We start from the raw sequence: 26,059 nt of genomic DNA, 5'->3' as shown, positions 1-26,059 counted from the left end.
GGTTATAGTGAGAAGCGGCCCCGCTGGGGGCCCCTCTCCAGAGGCAGCCATGCTGCATGGTTCAGCTGCTGCACGTGTGTCTCGGGGTCCACAGGACGTGCCCCAGCTTCCTGGCCACCATGCTCACACACGGTCTCTGGGCACGCCCGAGCCGTGCTCTATAACCACACTGTCTTTCCTGTACAGTTCTTTGTGTTTCCTGGAGCTGGTGTAATTGCCTCCGTTTGTCCTTTGCCTGGTGGTTTTCTTTGAAATCAGCCGTTGCTCTCTAAACTACTCCACCTCTGCCTGGAGCTAGTCTGTGATGCTTGCTGTGTGCCTCAACACGCCAGTCAGCTGTCTCCCCTGGCTGTGCCCGCCTTTTCTGCTCAAAGGGAGGTTGTGGCTGTCAGGCCCGCTGTTTGGACTTCCCTGCAGTCACGCTGGGGCTGCCCCTCTGTTGGGTCTCCTGCTCCTTCGTCCGAGTTTTTCTGGTCTGGGTTTACCTTGAGTTTGCAGGAGCACGTCTGAGAAAGCATCCGAGGAAAGGGGGTTGGAGGGCCTGTGTTCGGAGTCAGCGGGTCAGAGCCTGTCTCAGTCTGCCCCTGATGCTTTCTCCTGGGTTTGGCAGAAGGTTCTTCCAGTGAGGTTTCCTTCTAACTTTGGAGGCTTTTTTTTTGCTCACCATTATGTCCATGAAATTTATCTTACTTCACCTCATGTAGCCATAGTCTGTGCTTCATCGTTCGGATAGGCTACGACTTATAAAATCGGTTCCACTTTTGGTGGGCATGTAGGTGGTTTCCAGTGCGGAGCGGTTGCCACAGTTCCTGCTGCGACTGTTCAGTCGTGTTTCCTGGTATTCTGTGCGCATGCACCCCCGGCAGCATTTATAGAAAAAGAAGTCTGCTTTTTCCTCCGCTGGTCTTTGCCCGCTGTGTCGTATGTCAAGTGGGTACGTCTGTGCAGGGCTGTCACTGAGTCCTCAGTTGTCCCGTTGGTCTGCCCCAGGCCAGTAGCACACTATGCTATAGTCCCTAAACCAGCGGGGCCTGCTGGGCTGTGCTTTGCACTGGCCTTGAATCAGTGGGTCATCGGGGAAACAACCGGGTCTTTAGTCCGCAGAGTCAGGAGTGCAGTCTCTCCCTCCGTTCATTTAGGGCCTCTTGAGTCTTTCAGTAACAGTAACATTTAAAATTTTTTCCATAAAACTCTTGCACATTGTTGATAGATTTGTTACTGGGCACTTCAGTTGCTGTTGTTTGTTAACGTACTGAAATGCACTGGGTTTTATATATTTATTTTGTAACCAGAAGCCTTGTTAAACTCCTTACTGACTCTAACCATTCTTTCACCTGCCCTGTGTGGACACTGGAACCCATCGTGATAACGACGGTTTCACTCCCTCCCCTTTCCAGCCCTCTTCATGCCCTGCCGAGTTGGCCAGGGCCACAGGGCCGAGCGCCCCTGGCTGAGACAGGCTGGGCTCGCGGGGAGTGGCTGAGAGCGGGCGCCTCTCCCTTCGTTTCTTGAAGGGAAAGCTCTGGACCTTGCCCCCCAATGGACAGACAGCATTTATTGTGAGTTCCTCGTCAATACCCTTTACCGTGTGGGGAAAAAAAAAAAAGCTTTTGTTTCTAATTTGCCAAGAAATTGTGTTTCAGTCTTCAGTGGACATTGGTTCTTCCAGTCCTCTCCCTTCCTGCACACGTGTGACACTGGTTCCAGAAGACACAGCCACACAGTGAGCTGGCCATGCCACGCGCCGGCTGGTCTGCGCGCCACGCCGCGCCCCGCACGGCTGGCACTCCAAACACACGGCCCACCGGGCTCCGAGACCCCCGCACGCAGAGCGCGTGCCACTTGCTGGTTACTCGTCCTGCCGGTTATCTGTGTGGAGGGCGGTTTTTAGATGTATTGGGTTAAATAAAACATACTGTTAAAGCTAATTTTACCTGTTGTTTTTGTTGTTTAGTGTCTGTTAGAAAATTTTAAATAACATGTCATATGTTATATACGTGTACACCTAGATCCATTTGTTTTTTTTTAAATATAGAATGACAAAAAGTATAAATATGTAAAGCCATATACTTCTCATACTCGTATATGCATATATGTAAATTTTAGTAGTTAAAAAATTTTCACCCTCACCTAAGGACGTGAGAGGACAGAGGGAGAGAAACGTCCGTCGGCCGCGTCTTGTACGCACCCCGCCTGGATGAACCCTCAGCCCGGCCCTGCGCCCGGACCGGGGACCAAACTCCAGACCATCGATGGATGGGATGACGCTCCAACCTACTGAGCCACGCCGGCCAGGCTCGCGTGTATATTTTAAAGTGAATATTTTTTAGTTTTTTGGGGGAAGGAACACTACTTCCCAAGCAGGGAAGTCATAAAAGAAAAAACAGTTGACAGACTTGACTTCATATAAATGAACTTAATACATAAGTACTTATGTATTATTTTTGCGTGACAAAAGCTCATAACAAAGTGAAGACAGGCAGCATAGTTGTAGAAAATATTTGTAGCACTTGCGAGCAAAAGATTATTACCTAAGGTCCAGGAAGAGTTGAACGAACCAGTGAAAAGACAGACAGCCTGACGGCAGGACAGAGGGTGTGGGTCTTCCACGGAGCAGACACAGCTTCCCAGGGAGCTCCCTGTTCAGTCTTCTGGACAGACAGGGAGACAGACAGGACAGCAGCCACCAGCTTAGAAGACGCTGGTTGGGGAAGGGGTGTGGGGACCCTCATGTGCGGGAGTCGCTAGTGCAGGCACCCGCAGGGCACACCCGGTGGCCGGGTCTCCATGTCTGAATACCCTTCTCCCCTGAAAGGGCCCAGGGACTCTGGGGAAATGGTGATTTCAGCGCTGGGGTCGGAAACAATGCAAACTGAGTGTGCCCGGGAAATCTCGTGAGGGCAGGAAGCGAGGAAGTGCTGGGAGAGGATGGGGATGGGCCGAGAGCCGCTGGAGCCAGCTTGAGGAAGTCCACCGCCAGGGCCACTGAAAGGGGCGGGCAAGAATGGCAACGAGGAGCGGGCACCCGTGCCTGAGAACACGACTCACTTTTTGTGCCATTCTTGCCCCAAATGCACAACCTCTCAAATTAGGAGAAAACTGCAGGCCAGTCCAGGTTGGGGAACATCCTACAAAGTAAATGACCAGCACCCTGCCAAGTGTCAAGGCCACCACACAGTGGCCCCAGGAACTGGCACGCTCAGAAGTGACTAAGGGGACAGGCCAGCAAAGTGCAGTGGGGTCTCCGGGCTTGGACTGTGGACCGGAATCCAGGGGTGTTGGTGAGAGAGCTGATGCTGCCCGCTGGGGTGGCCGGGCCGCTTTCTGCTGGTGTGTCAGTGCTCATTTCCTGGTCTCAGCGACTGTCCTTGGCTTATGTAAGCTGGTAACCTTAGGGGAAGTTGGGGGAACTCCGTGTTTTGGCAATTTTTCCGCAAGTCTAAAATCATCCAAAATAAGTAAGTGCCCACACCCATGGACTCTGTGACTCAGCTTTTCTGAGTCCCTTCCTCGCACAGGTGCCCGGACAGGCACAGAGACTGTGACAGCAGAGGGCCGTCAACCCCTTGGAGGCCCTCCGCAGGGGGCCGGAGTACGGCACAGACTTGCTGCGGGCACGTCCCAGGTTTAGAAGTCCGGTGGACCCGGATGCTCTGACACGGGGAAAGCTCGGAGACATGTTCATTGAAAAGCAGTACCGTGTGGAAGAATGAATGGTGTGGGACCTTGGCAATGCAAGCAGCCCAAAAGGACTCTAGTTTTGAGTGCTGCATGTGTTCAGCTGCCTCCCTCCACCCCAGACTGCAGGGACCGGTGTTTCTTCTGCGACTGGAAGACAAGCAGAGAGCGAGTATGGTGTGTTCTGCCTGCAATGAGATCATGCTTGTGTGTTAGAAAAACAACTCAGGGTGATCATTTAGTATTTATACTTTATTTCATAATCTGGTTTCTTTTTTTTTTTTTGAGATTGTATTTATTTATTTTAGAGAGAGAGGGGAAAGGAGGGAGAAAGAGGGAGAGAAACATCAGTGTGCGGTTCCCTCTCGCGCCCCCTACTGGGGACCTGGCCTGCAATCCAGGCCTGTGCCCTGACTGGGAATCGAACAGGCGATCTTTTGGTTTTCAGGCTGGTGCTCAATCCACTGAGCCACACCAACCAGGGCAAGCCATTTACTTTGATAAAAATAAACGAAAAGACCGGAATTTAGCCTTTAGGAAAAATTTTCTTACTGCTTCACATTTGTGGTTCTTTAAACTCGTTTCGGTGGAGAGGGGTTGTCATTAGGCAATTTCAGAGCGAAGGGACATCGCCAGTGACGCTGTGCCCGCTCTGTGTATCTGGACAGAGCATGCATCCCGGTGGGGTGGCAGTCACGGGGCACAGGTCTAGGGGTCCCGTGACAGCGCTGAGGGTGCACGCCCACTGGGAAGAGCTCTGCTGGGCTCCCGCCACTCTCCCCGTGTCCTTGGCTTTCTGCGTCGAGAGATGGGCATGAGGGTGACGGTCGGAGTGGTCCCCTGCTCCGATTGTGTTGAGGCCTAAGAGCTTCTGTGTGTCTGTGAAAGTAGCTGTTTCTTTGAAAACGACACCGCTTTCGAGGCGCCTGCGTGACGGTGGTGTGGTGGCACGCGTCCCGGCGGGCAGTGTGGCCGGCCTCACCAGGCTGACCCAGAGCTCTGTGGGTCTGGTGCTTGTTGGCCCTGCCTGTTGTTCTACCCTGAGCCTGCATCTCCTAGGTCTCTCTGTTTGTGCCGATGGCGTCCCAGGTTGGTCTCCTGGCTGGGGAGAGACTGAAGCCCAGCTGTCACGGATACTTTTTCTATGACTTTTAGTATAAAATTACTTTCAAAGACAGCAGGATAACTGGGCTGAGTATTTTCTCAGTGGAGGAGAGGGAGGTGGGGGCCAGACCCCTGGGAGGGTGGGACGCCGCTGTGAGAGAACAGAAATGCCAATGGGCCGTGTGGGTGGAGTGATAGGAGGGCCTTGTGTGGTGAGGCTCTGTTGGAAAGCACCCCACCCCTCCCACACAGGGCCCAGCACCCCGAGGGGCAGTCTCCACTGCCTGCAGGATCCCGGCCGCACAGGGGTGTCTGAATCTCCCAGACCTCCTACATGGAAGACCCACCACACTGTGGGTCTTCTCCAAAGGCACTTGCGTCTGGACTGTGCCCCTCACCCCCACCCCCACCCCAGGACCTGGCGTTCGTTGTCTTCCTCCAGCTGCGGGCCTCCCAGCCTCAGATTCTCGCCGCTCACGTGCCCTGTGGCAGCCACGTGAGTGCGGCCATGACCCGGTCCTCCCACACACCGGCTCGCATGGCGCTTGCCACGGCTCACCAGGCAGGGTGTAGACTGAACACGGTGGAAGGCAGAGTAATCAGCATGGACATCTTTTTAAAAAATTTTATTCATTCAGTTTTAGGAAGGGGAAGGGAGGAAGAAAGCGAGGGAGAGAAGCTTTGATGTGTGAGAGAGACATTGATCAGTTGCCTCTCACACCCCCCCAACCTGGGGCCTGTCCTGTAACCCAGCACGTGCCCTGACTGGGAATTGAACCAGCCACCTTTTGGTTTGCAGGCTGACGCTCAGTCCACTGGGCTGCACCAGCCAGGGCAGCGTGGGCATTTGTTAAAGTGGTGAGTAATGTGTGTGTGAACACCAGCTGGAAAACGGGAGCACGGGCAGTCTCAGTGTGTTAGGCCCCGCAGGTTGGAAGTGAGAGACCCAGGGTTGCCGGTGATGGGACTTGCTCCTAAGACAACACAGCTGGCAGCGGGAGGTGCGGGGCCTCCAGGTCCCCAGCCGGGATCTCTTCCTGGGAAAACGGCCTTGGTGACCAAACCGCGTAGATGCTGCGTGGCCTGTTTCACTGGTCCCCATGGGCAGGGCAAGGAAGAGAATACGCATGTGTTTCGTGCACCGCAGGGTTTGAGAGGGGGAAGCCTGTCCACTGCGCACAGTCTTTCTGGGTTCTTTTTTTTTGTGGTGGTGGGGGTCACATTCTCAACGATGCCCGCTCAGACCACCATGTCCCAGGCTTCCGTGACCCTCCCTCCTGCACGTGCACCCAGGCCTCTGTCTGTCCCCGTGCTCCCACTGCCTGGACCGCTGGCCTGTCCACCACTCTCTGTGCTGGGCTGTTGCCTGGTCCAGAGCAGCCCGTGTGTGTGGGCAGCGGGCACAGTGACTTTAATGGGAACAAAGCCTCTTCAGCAAATGCGTGCAGCCCCCTCCTGCTCCCTGCACGAGGACACTCCAGAGGCACTTGGATGTAGTGGCGGAAGTGGCTAATCACAAACCTTTTTAGAAACCATCTCTTTGAATGGTCAGCAGAGGGCAGCACAGGTCGACTGTATCACATCCACTACTTTTGACGTTTTTTATAAGGGCATTAAAACTATTGTAACTGCTTTTGGGTACGGTGTGAAGCTTTTCACGACTTGGGGTTTCTTCTTATTCCTCAAGCAGGTTGTGTCTCCGTCTCTGTGGAGAAAGATGCCTGTTGGCGTTGGGAACGTGGCACATTCAGACTTTCTAAAGCACATGCAGCACGTTTCCGGGTGTCCCTGGGACCGTGGTGATGGTGACGATGGCTGCCGAGGGGCATCCCTCAGCCAGCGTTCCCTGGGGACAGCGCTCCCTCTGCCCACTCGTAGACAGACGACCTCGTCCCCAGACAGATGTGCCCGCAGCGCAAGGGTCCTCTGGGCATCCGATGGGCCAGTCAGCGCCCTTCTCAGCATAAACGCGTCTCAACTCAAGCCCAGCGCGCTCTGTGGCAGTGATACGGCTTTTCATGGACAGTAGGGTCATAGACTGTGGAGAATTGCACCTTTTCATTCTTACCTTTTTCTTAGAAAAGTTGGTGACTTCTTTCAAAAATGAAATTCAAATTGTGTACATAAAATAAAGGGGAAAGAGGCATGGTTTGGACTTTGGGGTTTTGGGGTTGATCTCTAATTGAGTTTGACTTCTTCTTTTGATGATGAAAGTGGTGACAGTTCTGCCCCACAAAGGCACACGTGAGCACACGCAGTCAGAAGTCCCGTCGCCGGCTGTGCCAGGCACAGGGCAGACGGGCACACGTCGCGGATTCTTCATTTGAGCTCTTGGTGGCACGGGCATGCTTCTGTGTCCCCGAGTCTTTCCTCCCGGACCCGCTCTGTGTGGGCTTTGTCACCTCCCAGCACAACTGGCGGGTGCACCTGGGGCCTGCAGGTCCCTGCGTGCTGTGTGCCCCAGGCCCTCTCCCACGAGCAGCTTGTAAGGGGAGATCTAAGCCTGGGAGTGGGGGGCATCAGGAAGCACAGTGATGTGCCCCCAATTCCCAGGGAGGCTGCGAGGCATGGGCCCTCTGAGGATGGAGATGCAGGCGGGGCTCAGCGCTGGTGGGAAGTGGAGAGCGTTGCTGTGAGTGGCGAGTGGGGCTCAGGGCTGTGCTCTAGCCCGGCAGCGAGGCAGCTTCTCTTCTAGTTCTGGCCAAACGCAGCGGCTTGGTTTCTCCAGGAGTGTGTGAAGGCGTGGAGTGAGTGGAAGCCCAGGAGCTTCCCATCCTTTCTCTCTGGCTGACTCCCCACATGCTACTGGCCAGTTTCTAGCCCACGAAGCCCCAGGGAGGAGACTGGAGGACACCTTCTTTTGGTCATTAGCCTAAAAAAAGGGCTTGCGGTTATTGCTCTATTGTTTTATGATGACACCTGCCCCTCGTGGGCCACGGCCACCACCCAGAGCTTCTCATCGGTGTGCCTCCGCCTCTCCGTCACCGGTCGGGGGCAGCCTACGCTTGTGAGATGGTTAGGAATAACCTGGGTGTTAACGAGAGAACAAGGCAAACCGGAGAAGCAATTTGGGAAACCCAGTCATGGAAGATGTAGAAGAGAGCTTTGAAGACTATATACTTACAATCTCAGATACTTGTCGATGGAACAAGAATAGGGTGCTATCAAAACAGAGTACTCAGGGATTAAGAGTGGGTTCTTGCAAATTCAAAATAGCAGAAGTAAAACATTTCGTGGAAAGGTTAGAAGAGAGACTAGAGAATTATCTTAGTTTGGGCTGCCATGAAGAGTAGCATGGACTGGGTGGTGCGAACATTCACTTCTCGGAGTGTGACGGCTGTCCCCTTGCCCTGGCCGCACGTGGTGGGAAGAGACCACGTTAGCCCTCTGGCGTTTTCTTACCAGGGCGCTGGTCCCTTCTCCGGGGCTCCACCCTCACCTCCGACTCACCTCCTGAAGGCTCCACTTCCACCAGGTGGGCGGTTCAGCACAGGAGTTTTGAGGAGAAGCATTCAGTGTTGTAAGAATATTTCCTAGAAGGTAGCTCAAAAGGAGATAAGAGTAGAAATGACAGGTAAGAAAAAAATAAATGATCCGCATTGGAGATCCAGTGTCTAACGAATAGAAGGTCAACAAAAAAATGAGAACTGAAAGAAAGAAGGTAGGAAATTACTAGAGAACGATAAAACTTGAGGACTGGGGCTACCTAACGGCTAACATAACCTACGGAAAAAGACTCAACCTCACACCCTTACTAGGACATGTCCCAACATCGAGGGAGGAGGCGAGGTTCCCACAGCTGTCTGGGGCCAGAGGGTCACATGGAAACCCTGGGGCCCGAGCGGCACCGTCTCTAACAGCAGTGCCGGGCCGGAAAACTGTGTCTCCGTGGTTCCGAGGACAGTGATTTCATCGTGGACTTCCATACCCAGCTGAGAGCCAGGAGGGAAGGAAGGGTCACGGGTTCAGACATGCACAGTCCACAACAACACGGCCCCACCACCCTGGCTCTGTTGGGCAGTAGAGGGTGTGCTCCACCCGAGTCAGCACGTGGGCCAGAACCAGAGAAGGCCGCGCCAGGGATGGGGATTCTCGGGGCACTTGGAGGGAGAGCCGGCGCGGGGCAGCGAGCCCTGGCCACAGTGGGCATGGGGGGGTGGGGGCCGTCTGGAGAGCGGATCACGCGGTCTGCTGGCCCCGTGGGCGGTGTTACCCTTGGTAGCCAGCGTGGCCACCAGCCGGTAACAGAGAGGACTGGGTGAGCAGGACAGCAAAAGCCACGACTGCCTCCGTGGTGGCTTGGACCCCAGTGCCTGCTTAGCTGCGGTGTGGGCAGTGTTTACGGAAATGCCCAGACAGAAACGTGTACGGGAGCGTGCCCGCGGGTGTGCGTGCCCGCGGGTGTGCGTGCGCGCGCTCGGTCGCGTGGGGGGGTGGGGGGGGCACAGCCTAATCTCTGTCTCCGAGGCCCGCAGCGCTGACAGCGGATGGCGTGAGCCTGTTCCTGAGAAACGCTGGGCTGGTTTGCAGAAGCAGAAGCTGAGGGAGCTTCCTCTGCGGGGCAGGACCCGAGGGCGGGGTGGGCCCGGGCAGGAAACTGTGGTTTTCAGGCTCAAGCTGTGGGTGCTGCTCTCTTTTCATTGGCTGTTGCTGTGTTGTTTTGCTTAAAGGCTAACCCGGGCACAAGCAGTGAGAGCTAAGGGTCCGGGGGCAGAAGGGTCAGGTTGAGGGGGGAGCCTTGAGACCTGGGTGAGGAGCTGAGGCTCGGTTAGCAGATGAAGCGGCAGCTCCCAGCGTCCGCACTCGGTGCAGCCCCTGCCTGCCATCTGCTGGAGAGCGACAGGGCAGCGAGGTCCAGGGCTTGCCCTCCCCCCACCCCCCCACCCCCCGCCCCCACTGGAGCTGCTGGCTGTGGCCTCTCCCGTCAGCCCCCTCGTCCTGCAGGCCTGGCTTGGAGGACGGCTGCACCATCCGGCCGACCCTGGGGGCTCTGTCGCTGCCCTTGGCCTCCCCAAACCCCGTCCTCGCTTTCAGAGATGATCCCTGTCCTAACTGTCCAGACCCACTTGGAGCGCATCTCTCTCCTTGGGGTGATGACCGCTGAGGCGTCACGCTGCGAGAGCCTTCGGCGGAATGTCGCGTGTGTTCCTGTCAGTTTGCTTCCTGTGGGTCCTAAGCCGCTGCGTGCCTGTGCGTTGGGGTGAAGGGTTAAGGCTAAGTAAGGTATGTTGCTGATTGGAAATAAAAAGTGTCTTGAGTTAAAACACCTGCCTCCAAGCAGCGTTGTGTGGGACTCTGTCCGAATGGCTGTGGTGTCGCCCGCCCCCCACCGTGGGTGTGGCGCCCGTCCTGTCCCCTCCTCTCGTCAGGCACCGCTCCGAGGCCTGGAGCCTGAGCTGGCCTGTGACTCATTGTTGCTTTTCCTGGTGATTTCAAAGTGTCCTTTGAACCTCTGCACGGCTTCCGTCTGAGCAGCTTCCTTCCCTTCCCTGTGCTCGGCGGGGCCCGGGCTGCAGGCGCACTGGGGAGCCTCGATGACTGGCTCTGTGCAGGGCGGCCCGCTCTGTGCCTGGTGGCTGACGTCATCCTGAGTAGCACCCACTTCCAGACTCAGACAGGCCCGCATTCGGGTGACGAGCCACACAGTCACCGCCCCGCGAGCGAACGCGCAGCCCAGGGCCGCGGACTTCTGTTTGCGGGGGTTGAGGCATCGCCGTTCGTTCCTCACCCCCTCCTTAGACAAGCAGTGTGGTGCGGCAGTAGCTTTGGCACCGTGGAAACCACACCGAAGACTGGCTTGGGCCAGGTGTGCCCGCCCCGCTCCCAGGGTGAAGGCCTAAGCAGCAGCTCTTCTGCCAGCGGCTTGCAGGAGCCAGACGGAGCCCTGGCTGGAAGGCTGGCGGTGGGGTGGCGCCGCGCACAGACAGGAAGGGTGGCCATTTAGGGTCCCTGTGGTGAGCATGTGAACTGGGCGGCGTGGCAGGAGCGCAGCAGTGAGTGGGGCAGCAGAGACGAGTGTCACTGGCCGGAGGAGCTGAGCGGGGACGGGCTGCAAGTGGACAGAGCGATGGGGCTGTGAGGCAGAGGTGGCACGTGGAGTGGGGTGGGGCCTGTTCCCGAAGCCTCGTGCTCCCCCCACCCAGTTTGAAGCTTCGGGCTCTTCCACGACCCTCTCATCCCCCAGTGGACTCCATGGCAAGTCCTGGGCTCTGCCTTAAAGTGGACAGAGCGGGAGTCTGACCACTGCCGGCGCAGGGCGCCCGGCTGTTCCCAGGGTGGCTGTACCAGCCTCCCGAGGGCTCCATGCGCCCGTCCTCCTGCCCACAGCCTGCTGTTCCTCAGCAGCTGGGGAAGTCCAAGCCTCCACTTTGGGCCGGACCCTGGCAGCCACCACCCAGCTCACCCACCATGGAAACCAGAGTCCTTAAAACAGCCTCCCAGGCCCCGGTTGGCCCTCCCCATCCTCCTCACTCACCCCTCCACCTCACCGTGTTATCTCTGTGCCGGCCACGCTGTCCTCCTGGCTGTCCTCCGTTGCTGATTGTAAATAAAAAGTGTCTTGAGTTAAAACACCTGCCTCCAAGCAGTGTTGTGTGGGAGCTCTGTTCCTGACCACGCCACCCCCACCCTGCTCCCAGGTAGCCTCTGTCATCCGACATCCTATCCAGTGGGTTTACTGCTCGCTCCCCTGCTCTCCCAGCTCCCGATGGCGCGTGCAGGCCACAAGGGTGGTGCGGGCTCCCTGCCGTGTCTCCAGGACTCGGCACCCAGGGTGCCCGAGAAGGCCGACTGAAGCCAGCGAGGACAGGATTGGGGATTTGACTGGCACGTTGCAGCCTCTTTGAGACAAGAGATAGCACAACTGACACTAAAATAAATGGTAGGTTGTGAGAAAAATATTTGCAGCGTATACAGTAGGAGCCTCCAAATCAGTAAGGAAAGATAGCTGGTTGGAAAATGGGTGAAGGATGTGAGCACGCAATTCACAAAAGAGGAAATACCTCTTCTTTAATTTAGAAAAGATGTTCGGCATCTCGCTCAGCAGGCCGTGCAAACTTTGGGCAGTGAGAAGCCGTCGTCCCCCTCAGACTGGCAGGAGCAAAGGGCCTCCTGTGGGCCGCACGGGCCTTCGGCGGCGTCTGTCGGAGCAGGAACGCTCCGCCCCTTGCCAGTCTGCAGACGGTGGCAGTGACCGCAGGCCCCGGCCGCGGTGCTGGAGGGCGGAGTTGCTGACGTGGAAATCTTAAACCTGGGCTTCGAGATGGGGCAGGATGAGGCTTCTCCTGGGGCTTTCCCTGGCGGGAGGATGGGAAGGAGGAAGCATGACTGTGACGCCAGCGTACGGGATTCAAAGTAAAGAGTCGGGCTTACGTCAGTACCTCCACGAAACAGAGTGGTTTTAAAAATACCGGGGCGGGCAGAGGAGGCCTACAGTTGTAACACAAATAAACCGTAACCCAAGAACAAACTCGGTTTTCGTGCTCACAGCTGTAACCCTCCTTTCCCCCCCACTCCTGTCCAGGTGTGTACAGTTATTATCTGGCAAGGAGGAAGAGGGTGGCTCAACTCCGTGCCCTTGAGGTGCCGGTGGCACCTGCAGAGGGCGGCTGGAGGTGGTGCTCCAGGGTCTTGCTGCAGATCTGCTGTTTCTGCTGCAGTGAGGACCCCGGACAGCAGGAGGGGACCCAGCCCAGGACAGCTGGTTCAGGCCCCCACAGGCCTGCTTCAGGAGTTAGCATTGCAACCAGGACCAATGCGGGGGGCCACCGGGGCGTGGGCCCTGCAGCCATACACAGGTTCGAATGCCAGGCCAGCTGTGTGGTGTCCCTGAGTCTCAGCGTCCTTATCTGGGAAGGGGCTGGAGGTAGTGACACTCGCCCCACGGGGCGCTGTCCGGGTTGCTGAGCTGGGCCAGGCCAGGCCGACCAGAGTGAGCAGCTCTCGAGGGCTCTTGACGCGGTGATGCCGCTGCTGGCTGTCCCTGGTGAGTGGCCGTGTGGGAAACTGCATGTAGGCCCAGCAGTTCTGCTTCTAGGGGTGTCTGCTAAGGAAGTGATGAGAGATGAGACTGGTGGAAGCCGAAGCTACTTACAAGACTCACCACGGGGCGGGGGGGGGCTGGAATGTTACATCCTCGTCGTGAATCACGAACAGGGTGCCGGACGGCAAGTGCTTGTGATGGGTGCCAGGAGCTGGTTGTGAAACGGCTGTGAAACAGCCAGTGCCCTCTCTGTGTGTCCACGCATGTTTATCTTTCTGTGCGTCTCTCTGTGTGGGTCTGTGTACTGATCTCGAGATAAATACATCTAGTGGGAGACACACACCTCATAATTATACCTGAGCGACGTTGGCGGGGGAGAGTGTAAACACACCGAAAGGCTGGCAGAACCGGTTGTCCCGGGTGGCAGGGTGAGGGTGCCCCGTGCTGCTGTGGCCCGGTCTCCGCATCAGGCGTGTGTGCAGACTGTGCGGAGAAGCGCCCTGCGTGGCGGAGCGCACCAGACCGGAGAGTGAGGATACAACTGAGCTCACGTGGGGAGTGCGGCCCTCAGCTTTTCTCTTGCGTCTGTAAAGTGCGCCTTCCGCCTCCTGCCTGTGACCTTATCACGCTGATCCGGGGTTATGATTTCTTAGTCATTCTCTCAGGAAACGTGCTGTGTTGCCCCGTGGTGAGGACGGGGTTTTCCGAGACTCCCTTCTGAGAAAGAACCCGAGAGTGGAAAGCTGCTGTGGTCGCCTCTGAGGAAGACAGAGCGCAGCTGTGAGCCTCCCGGCCTCCAGCCTGAGGCCGCTGGTCGCTGGCCCGGAGGAGGGGGTGACGCCTGGGGACCTACTTGAGCTTGACTTCAGGAACTGGGTGGTGGCTGTGAGCAGAGCAACGAGTGACGAGTGACGCTGCGGGAGGCTGGCAGCTGATTGGTGCGGGAGTGCAGCCAGCGACTTCCTGGGCTGGGGAAGCAGGCTGAGCTGTTCTGGTGGCCAGACAAGACCGCCCACAGGTGCTCCCGGCCCCACCCAGCCCCACCTCCCGGGGAACTTCTCTGAGCTCCCCTGGGAAGAACCAACCGAGTATTCGGGGTCCTGCGGTGACCGGGGGAAAGATGGTCCTAAAGACTGAAGAGGAGGACGGTGAGTCCGGTCCCGGCCTGGGTGCGCAGGTTGGGGTCTCCGTCTCTCTCGGTCAGTGCATGAAACCCTGTGCCCACGGCTTCACTGCCTTCCGGGAAGAGTAACAGCCCAGCCCGCTGTGTCTCACTGTTCTCCGGAGGACGGCTGGAGAGCACCTTAGTGATCAGAGGCTGAGGCTCGTGTGTGTGTGTGTGCGTGTGTGTGTGTAAACCAGAGAAACCCCCAGAGAAGCTCTGCCTCGGCGATGGCGCCTGGACTTCCCGCACCAGAGCAGCAATTGTCAGAATCTCTGGGAGTCGCGCATCTGTCCAGAGCGAACTCGGCACTGAGGGGTGAAGACGTAGAGACCAGGAGGAGGCGCTGTGAGGTTCAGGGTGGTTGGTGTCCGTTTTCTGAGACACAGGGTCACGAAGGGGGCGCCCGTAGTTGACTGGGTCGGGGTCTTATCCTGGGGGCAGAGACCGTCTGCCCCTCTTCCATCCCCACACCCACAGGTAAACGGTGACGCCGTGAGGAAAAGGGTGACAGACTCTGTGGCTTATAAGTCCCAAAAGGTTCTGCAGAAGAGCCCCCTGAGCACGCCGGTCAGGGCTCCCCGCCCTGCTGGGCTCACGGGGACGTGTGTGTGGTTACTGCAGGGGCCCCCCCGCCCGAGGCCCCGGTGTAGGGCACAGCCGTGCACGCCGGCCGGGAGCCAGCAGTGAGGGAGCGAGTGCGTTCAGCTTAGACATCAGGCTGCGTGCGTCTCGGCGTGGATCCTGCGGTGGTTACAGCAGACTGGGGGTTTCTCTTGTGTTTTTCCTTATCGGGTTCACTACAAACCACATCTTACAGCTGCCCCTCCCGTTTCCCCTCTGGACGGTTTGGGACCGTGTCTGGGTGACTCGGAGAGCTGCCCCATGTGCGACAGGCTTCGGGCAGGGCCAGATGCGTGCGTACAGGGACAGCACTCGACGGGCAGTAACCCAGGCAGTTCCAGGTTGGGGTGAGCGTCCACATGGGCGGTGTTGTAGCTGGAAGGTGAGTCCATAAGTAGCCAAGGTCTCTAGTTCAAATGGGAACACGTTTGGCCCTGGCCGGTGTGGCTCAGGTGGTTGCAGCATCGTCCAGTAGAAAGAAGTGTCGCAGGTTCGATCCCGGTCAGGGCGTGTGTGAGAGGCAGCAGCAGCTTGGTGTTTCTCTCTCACGTGGATGGTTCTCTCTCTCTGTCTCTCCTCCCCCCCCCCCCCCCCCCCCCCCCCCGTCTCCTCTCTCTGAAATCAGTAAGCATGTCCTGGGGGGAGAGGATCAAAATACTTAATTAATTAGTTAGTTAATTTTAGAGAGTGGGGACACTTCTGAGAGTGGAAGAGGACACCACACACTTGTCACTGATGGTGCTGGGACAGTGGGTGTGCCCAGCCTGGCCTGGGCAGACAGTAGCCGCTGTGACTGTCCCCTTCCACGTGAGCCTGGCTCCGACCCCGCGAGGAGGTGCTGCTTCATGGTCATTTCAGAGTCTCAGCCAGGGCCCGTGCCGTTGGCTTCCAGCCGCCCTAGAGACTAGAGACCAGCGGATGCGGCGTCAGCCCTCCGTGTGTGCTGGGTTCGGTGGCCGGGGCAGGGCGCCACTTCAGCCGGGTGTGCAGACCCGAGTGCGGGGCAGGGTTAGTGACGGCACTTCTGCTTTGACTAAGGGGCCATTTTCCCCCCGGGGGTGTTCGTGCCTTCTGCCCTTCACGCAGTACTGAAGGCGATGCCTGCGCGCTGAGATGAGGCGCACACACAGCCGTCCTCGGCAGGTGCCCGAGATCCAGCAGGGGAGGGTGGGAGGCCTGAGCGTCAGCCATGTGCTCCACACACAGCGGCTTTTCCTAGATTTGTTCCCGGGGGAAGGGGCTTAAAGGAGTCAAACCCTGTCCTGCTGCCCTTGCCTCTGCCCCTCCCCGGGCACTCGCTCATCTCTCACCCCAGGGGCCCCCAGGTGTCTGAGTGAGGGCTGGCCCTGCACTGCCGTCCTCGCTGCCCTGAGGCGGTTTCAGCTAGGCCTTCCTCCCTTTTTAACGTTTAGTCCCTTTGCTTGGCCTTGGAACCTCCTCTTTGTGGGGAATCCAGGCTCCTTGCTGTGTGGGACTCCGGACCTCAAGGAACATGCTAGACTCTCTTCTGCGTGCCGCCCCAGCCCCTGCGCGTCCTGGACCCTGCCCCGACCGGGGCACGTAGCCACTTCCCCGCCTCCCCGCCTCCCTCCACACGTGCGTCCCGCCAGGCTCTGCTTCTCCCTTTGGGGCATCTGTTTGCCACCCTTCAAGTCCTGGCCCAGTGGCCTGGAGGCCCCAGCGGGAGCAGGCACCCGAGCGTTTGAAGCCCAGCCCCCAGCACAGCTGGGCCTGTGCGCGGCTGGGTGAGCGCCCAGGGAGCCGACGGGAGCGGCCTGTGACAGTCAGAGCGAGGGACGCGCTGAGGGCCGCAGCCGGGGCCGGGCGGGCACGGGCTCTGCCTGTTCGCAGCGTGCCCTGGGCACGTTATTTGTGCCCACGGTTGGGCTTGGTTGTGAAGTTCTAATGAGCCCAGGAACGAAAGCGCGCCTGCAGCTGAAAGCCGCGTGGGGATGGAACAGTGTTACTTGCAGGGAGATGCTCCTAAGAGAGCCCCGGGCCGTGCCGCCCTGCCAGGACCCTGGGTGTCCGGGCGGCCTCTACAGCACGGCCCCCGTGCTGACCCCCACCCCCACCCCATCCTGGCGGCGTTCTGTGCGGTCTTGCCCGCTCACGTGGGCCGGGCTGCTGCGGCCGAACTGGGTGTTGACAGGACAAGTCAGGCGCTGCAGCTGTAAACTCATGTTCCCACAGACAGTTCCCACGCCCTTTCTGATGGGCTGAGTTTGTGTTTTGCAGACTCCAGAGTGGTTAGGTCTTTATTTTTAAGCAGGAGCGCCTGGTGCACGAAGCGCACGTCACAGCAGAGCGGCCGTCACCGTGGCTGTGGCGGGTTCTGAAGGGGCCTCGCTCTGGTCTGAATTCCCCAGGCTGTCCTGTGCAGCCGGTGCCTGTGGCGCTGGACAGAGGGTCAGAGCCTCCCTTCCCCTGGTGAGGAAGGCGGGCAGAGAGAGGCAGGGTCCCACCACTTGTCCTGGGCTCTCTGCAGCCTCCCTGGCTCTCTTGTTACGGGCTATGGCCGGTGGGCAGGTAGGCCGGGGAGGTGGCAGGGGTGGCTGTGTGTGGGGGCTGGCTCTTGGACAGAGGCAGGGGGGTCGGCAGGCACAGGTCCGGGCCACGAGAGCCCTGTCAGCTGCAGAACATCACTGCAGCAAGGACGAGGCAGGGGCCATGGATCTGGGCAGGAGGCACCCAGACCTAGGAAATGGGACTCCTGCCAGCTGTGGTGGTCCCGCCCTCCCTGTGGCTCTTCTGGAAGGTTCTCAGAAGTGCGTTAGTGGAGGCGGCTGACGGCACCTGCCTGCAGTTTGCTGCTGGCTCCCTCAAAGGCGGAACCTAGGACTTGGAGAGATGTTTAGCAGTGTCTGTTCTTCACGTCTCTCTCAAACTCGACAACCCTCCAAAGGCACCTTTCCTGAAGTTGCCTTGTCCTCATCTGCTCAGCTGAGACGTCCTTTGTAGAGAAGGACTCATAGGCCTTCCCCTGTGTACCTCGTGAAGAGCTTCGGCTTTGGCGGATTCAGGTGGGTGTCATCTCGCAGCTGGGACCCTCGCTAACGGGGCCACAGAACGTCTTACAAGTGACCGGGTAGAGCCAGTCAGCTCTGCTGGAGAGCCTGTGGCAGGCTCCCGGAGGCACATCAGTCAACCAGGAAGTGAAGTTAAAGTGCACGGTTAAGACATGACGATCTCATGACCTCCCGTGTTCCCCCGAGCACATGCTGGACTTAGATATGTAGGTCTCGGGGACGCACTGACCCGGGAAGGCGGAGGCAGGGAAGTCAGGCCCTGCTGGCCCCCCGAGCGGCCGGGCTCAGGGTCGCCCAGCAGGCTCCATCGTCTCTTGAAGGACTTCCTGACTTGGGGGTGTTCTTCCTCACTCCGCAGAGAAGCTGTGGAGGCCCAGCTTCCGGCCTGTAGAGCCCCCGTGCCTCTTCCTACATCTCGCCCCTTCCCGGCTCTGTCTCTGCTCCTCTGTGTCTCCTCTGAGAGTCCAGGGTTCTGACCCAGAGGCCCCAGGGGGAACCCACACAGGGCGGCAACCGGCACAGGACAGAACCCACCTGTGTCCCTTCCACGGTGTTGAGTGGCTGGTGACACGTCTGTGTTTTTTCTGAATGCAGATTTCAGCGTGGTCGTGGGTCCTCATACAGCTGACCTTTGAGCAGCGTGGGGTTGGGGCGCTGAACCCGCAGAGTCAAAAACCCACATACGACTTTCGACTCCTCCCAAACTTACGTTGCCCCTGTGGATCCAGGGGGGTTGGTTCCAGGGCGCCCTGCAGACACCACACCCTGAGGACGCTCAGGTCCCTGAATGAAACGGTGCAGATCAGGGCGGACAGTCGGCTCTCCGCTCCCACGGACGGACTCCCAGCCGCAGGCTGGAAGCTGGGGGCGTCGAGGAGAAGAGCCTGCCTGTGAGGGGGCCGCACGGCTTGAACCGTGTTGTGTCAGGGCTGGGTGTGTGCAGAGGGTCCACGATGAAGGTCAGAGCCTCCGCTTGCTCCCTGTCTCGGACGAGGACCCCTGTTGGTGGCTTCAGGTGCGTCCTCGGGAGCTGGGCCCTGACCAACACGGGTGCCCTGCGCCTGTCCCCTACCTTCCTGTTGTGCCCCTGCGACTTAGGGACCTTCCCCGGTCAGCATGCCCAGGCCACCCCATTCTTTTCAGGGACCACGTTGTAGAAGCGGTGCTCAGTGTCTGCAGCCGCGCAGGTTCCCAAGTGGCGTCGCTGACTGCAGGGTCTGTGCGTGCTCAGGCACCGCCCAGCGGTCTGCTGCGGACCCGCGCCCGGGCGGGTTTCCGCCAGACTGGTGGGAGCCCGTGTGGCACGTGTGCTTTAAGCGTGTCTCGTGTGTGGCCACGGGCGTGGCTCTGCCCCGGCTGCTCTGCCGTCTTTGTCCTGCTGGTCTTCTCAGGGCCGCCCGTCTCCGGGAGTCGAAGGCGAACCCGTCCCACGCTTTCTCGTCCTGGGGTCGTCCTGGTGTTTTGCCTGTCGCTCACGGGACTTCGTGTTCCGTTCAGAGACTCTTGTCCGGCTGGCTGAGGCTGTGACCTGGTCATCTATTTCTCACTGCAGAGTTTTCACGGCTTATTTTGTTACATTACAATCCTTGATTCGTCCAGAATTAGTTTTTGTTATAAGGTGGGCTAGTGCCCCTCCCAGGTGGGTAGCTAGTTGCCCCGCCACTACTGACTAATATTCTTTTTCTTTCTATTTTTATGACAGTGTATTAACTGATTTAAGGAGCCACCTACATGCCGCCATGTTTGTTGAAAACTTGTATCCTCTTGCAGCGTAAAACAAAGATTTTGTAAATGATTTCAGGGAGTTTCTCACGCACGGACTCACAGTGGTTCTTTCAGAGGAGAACTGCCGTTCTGACACCAGCCGGAGTCATTCCTGTGTGGCTGCTGCTTAAGGACGGGGTCCGCGCGGCAGAGCCCGGGTGTCCGGGCCCGGCGCAGGAGGCAGGGGCCGCCTCGCTGTGGCTTCCTGCGGAGAGGAGACGAGGAGACGGGAGTCAAGGGAAGGCCATGGCACTTCCAGTTTCTTCCCGTTTTTTGTTGTTTATCCAGAGCCACTGTCCTTAGCCAGGGCAGTTTGCCCTCCAGGGGACATTTGTCACACCTGGGGGTTGGGCAGCAGTGCTACTGGCAGCCAGTGGGCAGAGCCAGGATGCCAATTGACACGGACCCCCAGCTGTCCAGGGAGTCAGGTCGAAGAGACCCTGTCTGGCTGGTGTAGTGACCCAGCCTGCACCTATCTTCTGGCCTCCCTGGGACTTACGGTACAAGCCTTGCCCCTTCCTGTCTCTCCCGGACAGCGAGCGGCACTGGTCCTCAGAGTGCTCCACAGACAGCTGCCCCGCTTGTCCCGGCACTCGTGCGCGTGGGGGTGCGCACCTGCGGGACCCGCGTCTCGGGGCCTGGGTCCCCAAACCACATCTGTGTTCTCGGTGCCACTCGCCCCTCCCAAGACCGACAGCCTGGCTCTCAGCCTGTCGTCATGCTTCTTGCACCCCGCTCTCATCCTGTAGCGCCCTGGAACCAGTGCCAGCGCGTGGGGACAGTGGCTGGCATGTGCCCTGAGTGGGAGGCACGCCCTTCTGGGGAACGGGCCAGAGCATCTGCTTGGAGAGCGGGGCCCGAGGCCTGGGAGCACAGGAGGCAGGGGACCGTGTGAAGCAGCCTGCTCAGGTCACTGCCCGCGGAAGGAGGTGGCCTTGTGCTTAGGGGTGGCCTGCTCTCCGTAGACCTGTCTGTCCGCCCGTGCAGTGAGGGCGGCTTCGTAAGCGAGGGTTAACGTCTCCGGAGAAGCAGCCTTCAGGGCCGAGCTGCTGAGAGAGAGGAGCCTGTGAGCAAACGCGGGCGGCTCGTCCCCGCCCCTGCAGGAGGCCCTCGCTGGGGAGCGTGGGGAGCCGGAGGAGGGGCGGCTGCAACTGCCTTCGCAGCAGTGAGCCTGCGAGGGGCCGAGGAGCTCAGGCTCTGCGTGTCGGCCTGGCGACGGCCCCGCACACCGCCTCTCTGGACACGCCAGCGTCCCTGCCGGCATCGGCTACAGCTCCACGGCTTCTGCTTGGCTTCTCCCTCCCGCCGCCTCCACCCTGGCTGCGCAGGCACACATGCTCTGCCTGCTCCGTCCCTCCCTCCCCCGGGGGCGCCGGGGGCGCCCAGGAGCTAGGGGCTGTGGGGCCGTGGCGCCAGTCCACCATGGGCTCTGAAGCGGACAGCTGCACCCTGCCCAGGCTTTGACGTTGCTGCCGGGCTGCAGGAGGGAGGACTCGCCCCGGGTAAGAGGCGGGTGGGTGGCGCGGGGAGCCCTCGGTGTGGGGCCTCATGTCCAGCGAGGGGACGCCGTTCCTCTGCTCCCTGCTACCCGCGCCCCTGGAGCCCGGCCCAGCTGCCGTGGGCAGGGGCCGGTCTCAGTGCGGTGCCTAGGGTCTCGTGTTCTGCTCTCGCCTCTGAGGGTTTTTCCGCGAGCTCCTCTGAGAGATGTGGAAGCATGCAGTGTGGTTTCTTCCAGGCCTGAGGTTTAGGAACAAGCTGATACCCCATGTCCATCCGCGGGCCTCTGGTCCTGCTTGGGGGTTAGATGTAGGGCCACAGAACTGGAGGAGTCTGTCATTCCTTACAGACTTGGGGCCTTTGCCTGGGTGTGGGGCGCCCTTCCGAACAGTGCACATAGAAGAGAATGTCGAGAGCAAGTTTAATGTGGCCCCAGGGATTCGTCCCAGCCGTGAGGCCGAGGGGCCGTGTCAGCGTGCGGAAGCAGCCAGCGTTTTGCGAAGGGCCAGCATGCACGTGGGTTTTAGGAACCAGGGAAAAGTGAGAGAGGACCGACTTCCTGACACCCCCCGCGCCTCTCCTTGGGGCATGCAGGGGTGTGGTGGCACAGCTGTGCTGCGTGACAGCGGGCACAGCTGGCACAGGCCTGCCGGGGCCTCTGGGGGAGGGGGAGGGTGGGCACAGAGGGCTTGGTTTCGGCGGGGCAGGGAATGTGGACTTTCCTGAGGGCCGGGGGCTCTGCCGAGGTCCCAGGGAGCCGGAAGTGGAGCAGGTCTTCCCCGGGGAGCTGGGTCCCGTTGGCTCTGCGCTCCTACGGTCCTTCCAGGGGCCGCTTCGCAGCGCCAGGAAGACGGGGCTGTGGAGGCCGGCCGTGGCGCCCGTGCGGCACCGCCAGGTTTTAGAAAAGGGTGAGCTTCTTAAAAATGGCCATTTTCTTGTTTAGTTTTTATTGGAAGCAGATATGTAAACTTTGCTTTCCTAAACCAAACTTTTAGGATACAATTTTATGACTTAGTTTCTTTTGCTGCCTTGAAATTTGGCTTCATTTCCCATTGGTTAGCTGGTTAAATCAGAACGTTACACCAACTAAGTCTTCGAGTTGTAGCGCTTTCTGTGGAAGGCAAAGGATAAAATGCTGGGCTTTTATGAGACCGCCTGTGGAGCTCTGTCACCGACACGCCCCTATTTGAGAAGGCGGGGGTGGGGACTGGAGTGGGGGCAGCGGGTCCCTGAGGCCACAGAGAGGATGAGTATCCCTGTCCCACCTGGCAGCTCTGGGCGGGGCGAGCAGCCTGAGTCCCCGGGGGGGAGTGCTCAGCAGGGCTTTCCTGAGAAAGGCGCAAGATGGTGGTGAAGTCCTCAATGTTCTCACGTCCAGGTGGGACCCCGGGGGTTGTCGTGTGGGAGAATCCAAGCCGGAGGGTCTGAACACGCTCGTTGCAGGCTGCTGGACGCACCTCTCCCGACGGCCAGGCCGGATCTGGTCGCACGCACGTGTCTAATGTCGCTCAGGCCGTGCGCTGCTGGTGAGACATTTCTGCGGAGGCCTCCGCACAGAATTCAAACAGCAGCTCCTCGGAGAGGAGCCGATGTGAGCAGAAGCCAGGAGTCGGGACGTGGCCACTCAGTCCCCGTAGAACGGCAGGACAGCGCCACTGGAAGCCCACTGCTTCGGCACGGAACACACACCGCCGCCCACCAGTCCCCAGACTCCTTTCACCTACGGAGTCAGACGCTGTCCCAGGAACCAGCAGCTCCCCGGCTGCCCCCAGCGCCCTCGCCCATCTGTCTGTGACTCTCTGGCAGGTGGGACCACACGGGACTCGCTCTTTGGGCCTGTCACACTCCTCGTAATGGCCTCAAGGCCCCTTCATGTGTCTGCAGGGTCAGGACCTGCTTCCTTCCCGAGGCCGAACCCCAGGGTGGTCAGCTTTGGAAAGGATCACTCTGGCTTTGAGTTATCAGGAAAGACCGGTCATTCGTTTCCCAAAGTAGGCAGACGTTGGGGACCCATCCATTCTGTCGGCGGCACGTGTCACCAAGTTTGGGCTCCGGTCACACCCCTCTGCGTGTCCCTTGCCCCTGCCGCCTGCTCTGGTCTGGATGGCCAGCCCCAGGGCTTCCGCGAAAGCAGCGTGGCCTTTCGCGTCACGGACCTCTGTGTCACCTTTACCCGAGAGGCCCCTGTGAGGTGGTTACGGGCCTGTCCCTGTTGTAGGGTCTGACCCCACCCTCGCCCCGTCAGCACGGATCCAGGGTTTGTGGAAGTTTGCTGAACATCCCTACGTTCCCGAAACCTTTCTAGTCCTTCGAATTTTCATTGTGAGTCACTGGGCTTTCCTGGAAGACAAGGTGACTTACCCTCAGGGCAGGGCAGGGGGCAGTGATGTAACCGCGACCAGGCCTGTGGTCAGGGTGTCAAGCCTCGTGACCAGCGCTCGCTGGGCTGGGACTTCTGTTCTGACGGGCCACCTGATGTCCCAGTCTTTGGGGGGAGGACGCCGCCTCTGCTGCATGGGTAGTTTCCCAGCTTTGCACTTCTGAACCCAGAGCTGTTTGCCAATGCCGTCGTCCCCTCCAGAGCCAGAGGGTGTCTGCTCACTGCACTGGGCCGTGCTGCCCGGGTTGGTGGGCGGGCGGGTTGGCCCCGAGCTACATCCGGCTCTCAGCCTCCTCGGACATGGCTCCATACGGGGGTCGTGCCTCCTGGGCCCAGCGGGGGCTGGTGGGGGGTGAGCCAGGCGGCTCTCGTTTGTCTCCCCCCTCCACTGGGGCGAGGGCGGGCCTTCTGGGCTGTCATCCTCACTTCGGGCTGGTTTCAGGCTGGACCCTTAGCCTTTTCCAGGAGGGCTACGAGGAGGGGGATGGTTGATGATCACGGTGGGAAAGGAAGGCCGGTGTGTCTTTGAAGCAGGGCAGAGGGTCCCACTGTGGCCAGGTGGCCTCTGGTGCCTTGCCCTAGCGCCACCGCTGACTCGCTCAGGTCCCTGCGATGGGGCACAGACAGTGTGGTCCGCCTGGGTGGGCAGTAGCCTGTGCTCCTGCGTTTTCACGTGGGCTTCCCGGCAGGTCACAGGGCACTGCCCACGGCACTGCTGGCCGCCCTGTTTGTGGGCCAGTGCCTCCGGCCAGGAGGATGGGCCCTGTCTCTTTAAGACAGCCCTCCTTCGTATGCACTGTGGGGGGAGGGGGGACACATTTCAGCCCTGGGTTCCTGCCCACTGGTAAAATCTGCAGAGCAACATTTAAATACAGAAACAAATAGAAGCTTCCCTTGTGAGGCTTTTCTATTCACAGCCCAGCACAGTGGCCCCTTGTTGTGGGCACTTTAATCTCCTTCATTAAATCGGAGCCCTGCGAGGGAACGGTGGGGGGCCGACAGCAGCCCTCCCTGTGCCCTGAGCGGGACACCTTGTAAACGAGCTCCCGGGGCCTGGGGCCCCTCCGGCTCTGCTCCGCGTCCTCTGTGCGTGGGCTGCTGCCCCCCGCCGTTGCATTCTTTGAGAGAGAAGAGGGCTCAGCTGCCTTCCCGGCACAGAAGCGTGGCTGCAGCACGTGGCGGTCGTCAGGGGAGGGGGTGTTGGCTGCTCTGCCGTCAGGCCGCACACCATCTTCCGCAGTTCAACCCTCACAGCCACACGGGAGCCCCGGCCTGGTTGGACGCCCTTCCCGGGGTCCCCGTGCTCTCCCCGGGCTGAGGGCAGAGTGGATGCGTCCATCCTCCTGCAGTCGCCGGGGTCCCTCAGACAGCCGCTGGGGCCGCAGGGCACTCCCACCAGCCCCCAGCCCGAGCTCGTGCGCTTGGTCTGGGAGGGGGTCCCCTTGGGGGCGGTGTGAGAAGGAAGGGGCGGTGCTGCATCAGAGAGCTGAAGCAGAGGAAGACGCGTCTGTTAAAATACTGGAATTTTTCTCATCTCAGAGCAAAATTCCATTAGCAAGATGAGATCTAACAACCTATGACATCTGCTTTTTTAAAAGCAGTTTCAGATGATTCTTTTGAACCTGAAGGGAAGCAGCACCGCGCTCCTGCGGTGACCACCTGCGGGAGGAGACGCAGTCGGCCGACTGTGGTTGGGGTCAGGGGCCCGCGTCCCGACTGTTCTCGTGGCGGATTGGCCAGGGCCTCTTTCCGTCCGACCGCTGGGCCGTCGCAGGCCTGTCTCCCCTGGTGACCGCAGGTTAACGTTCCCGCTTCCATCTGAAAGTGCAGCAGCGCCCCAGTGCGCTGTTCAGGCCGGCGGCCGGAAGCTCATCTGCCGTGTCCTCACCCTCAGACCCGCTCCCCAGGAGCAGCCGATGCTCGCTTACTTCCCTGGCTGTCGCGCCCCTGGCAGGTGCTGCCAAGGCCGCCTTCAGCGTCGCCTTCCGTGTCCTCCCATCACGGGTCACCCTGGCAAAGTCGGAGGTCGGTGCCTGATTCCCCCACACACGCCGTTCCCTCCTTTGCTCACAACTGTAGGTTCCTTTACTTTCTGCTTGGAAACTCACGCCTACATCTCCACCCTGGTTTTCAGTCTGCGATCTCGTACCTCTCCCACCTCCCCTGCAAGAGGAAGCCCTGGGGCCCTACTTGCCCTCCGGTGGCTGCCGGCCTCACACCTCTGCCCACTTTTCTTCCACCGGGATGAGGTCACAGTCAGGGACGTCCTGTTTGCTCTGTGACCCCGGCAGCCTCTGAGCCTCTGGTTGACCCTGGAGTTACCTTGCACACAGCACACGAGGAGCACCACCTGCTGATGGCCTGGAGCCTGGGCCCCCTGGGAGCCTCCTCTGCAGGGAGCTGTCCCTGCCCCAGAGCGGCCTCTCCCTTACCTTGCTCCCGTGCCGCTCGAGCCTTTGTGCCGGGACCCCCTTCGATGCCGGTGTTCCTTTCTGTGCCCCGTCACGGCCAGCGCTCTGTTCCCTCGCGGTCCTCTGGTCATGGGTTGGGGTGTCGCACCATGTCAGCCTGTTGGGAGAGGACCCCAGGGTGTGCGTGCAAGATCGGCCTCCGGAGTCCTGGGGTCTGAAGGGGGTCCCATCCGCCCTCCTGCCTGGCCGAGACTCAGTCTAGGGCCCGTGGTTTTGGTGTCGGGCTCTGACAGTGCCCCTGCCACGCCTGTGCACACCGTCTTCCAGTCGCCGCCGGCCCCCAGCCAGGTGCGGCCGTCTCTGGACGTCCCGAGGAGGTCTCGGGCGACTCGTGGCTCAGCTTCTGCATCGGCTGTGAGTCTCTGGGAG

General features: G+C 59.6%; 1 protein-coding gene and 1 long non-coding RNA gene across 4 annotated transcripts in view; one reads left to right on the top strand and one right to left on the bottom strand.

Annotated features, from left to right (window-relative positions):
• Positions 1 to 26,059, top strand: part of CYTH1 (cytohesin 1) — a 63,109-nt gene that overhangs the window by 19,290 nt on the left and 17,760 nt on the right. Inside the window, exon 1 of one of the 3 annotated variants that reach the window (XM_024553755.4) lies at positions 13,208 to 13,911. The exons of 1 other annotated variant lie outside the window; for it this stretch is intronic. In XM_024553755.4, coding sequence (XP_024409523.2) covers positions 13,884 to 13,911 — 28 coding nt within the window. In that variant the 5' untranslated portion in view covers positions 13,208 to 13,883. Of the gene's footprint in view, positions 1 to 13,207; positions 13,912 to 20,687; positions 20,845 to 26,059 lie in introns of those variants that run through there. One more of the 3 variants, XM_053910742.2, reaches the window with a different exon arrangement.
• On the bottom strand, positions 5,468 to 11,374 carry LOC139440296 (uncharacterized). The gene is made up of 3 exons (XR_011650425.1): positions 9,849 to 11,374; positions 8,233 to 8,315; positions 5,468 to 7,654 (listed from the first exon to the last, which is right to left on the bottom strand). It is a non-coding gene; the product is annotated as an uncharacterized lncRNA (long non-coding RNA).

Source organism: Desmodus rotundus, chromosome 9, assembly GCF_022682495.2.
Source record: "Desmodus rotundus isolate HL8 chromosome 9, HLdesRot8A.1, whole genome shotgun sequence".
NCBI classification, from domain to species: domain Eukaryota; kingdom Metazoa; phylum Chordata; class Mammalia; order Chiroptera; family Phyllostomidae; genus Desmodus; species Desmodus rotundus.
Note: the sequence above shows the minus strand (reverse complement) of the source record. Positions and strands in the feature narration are given on the sequence as shown.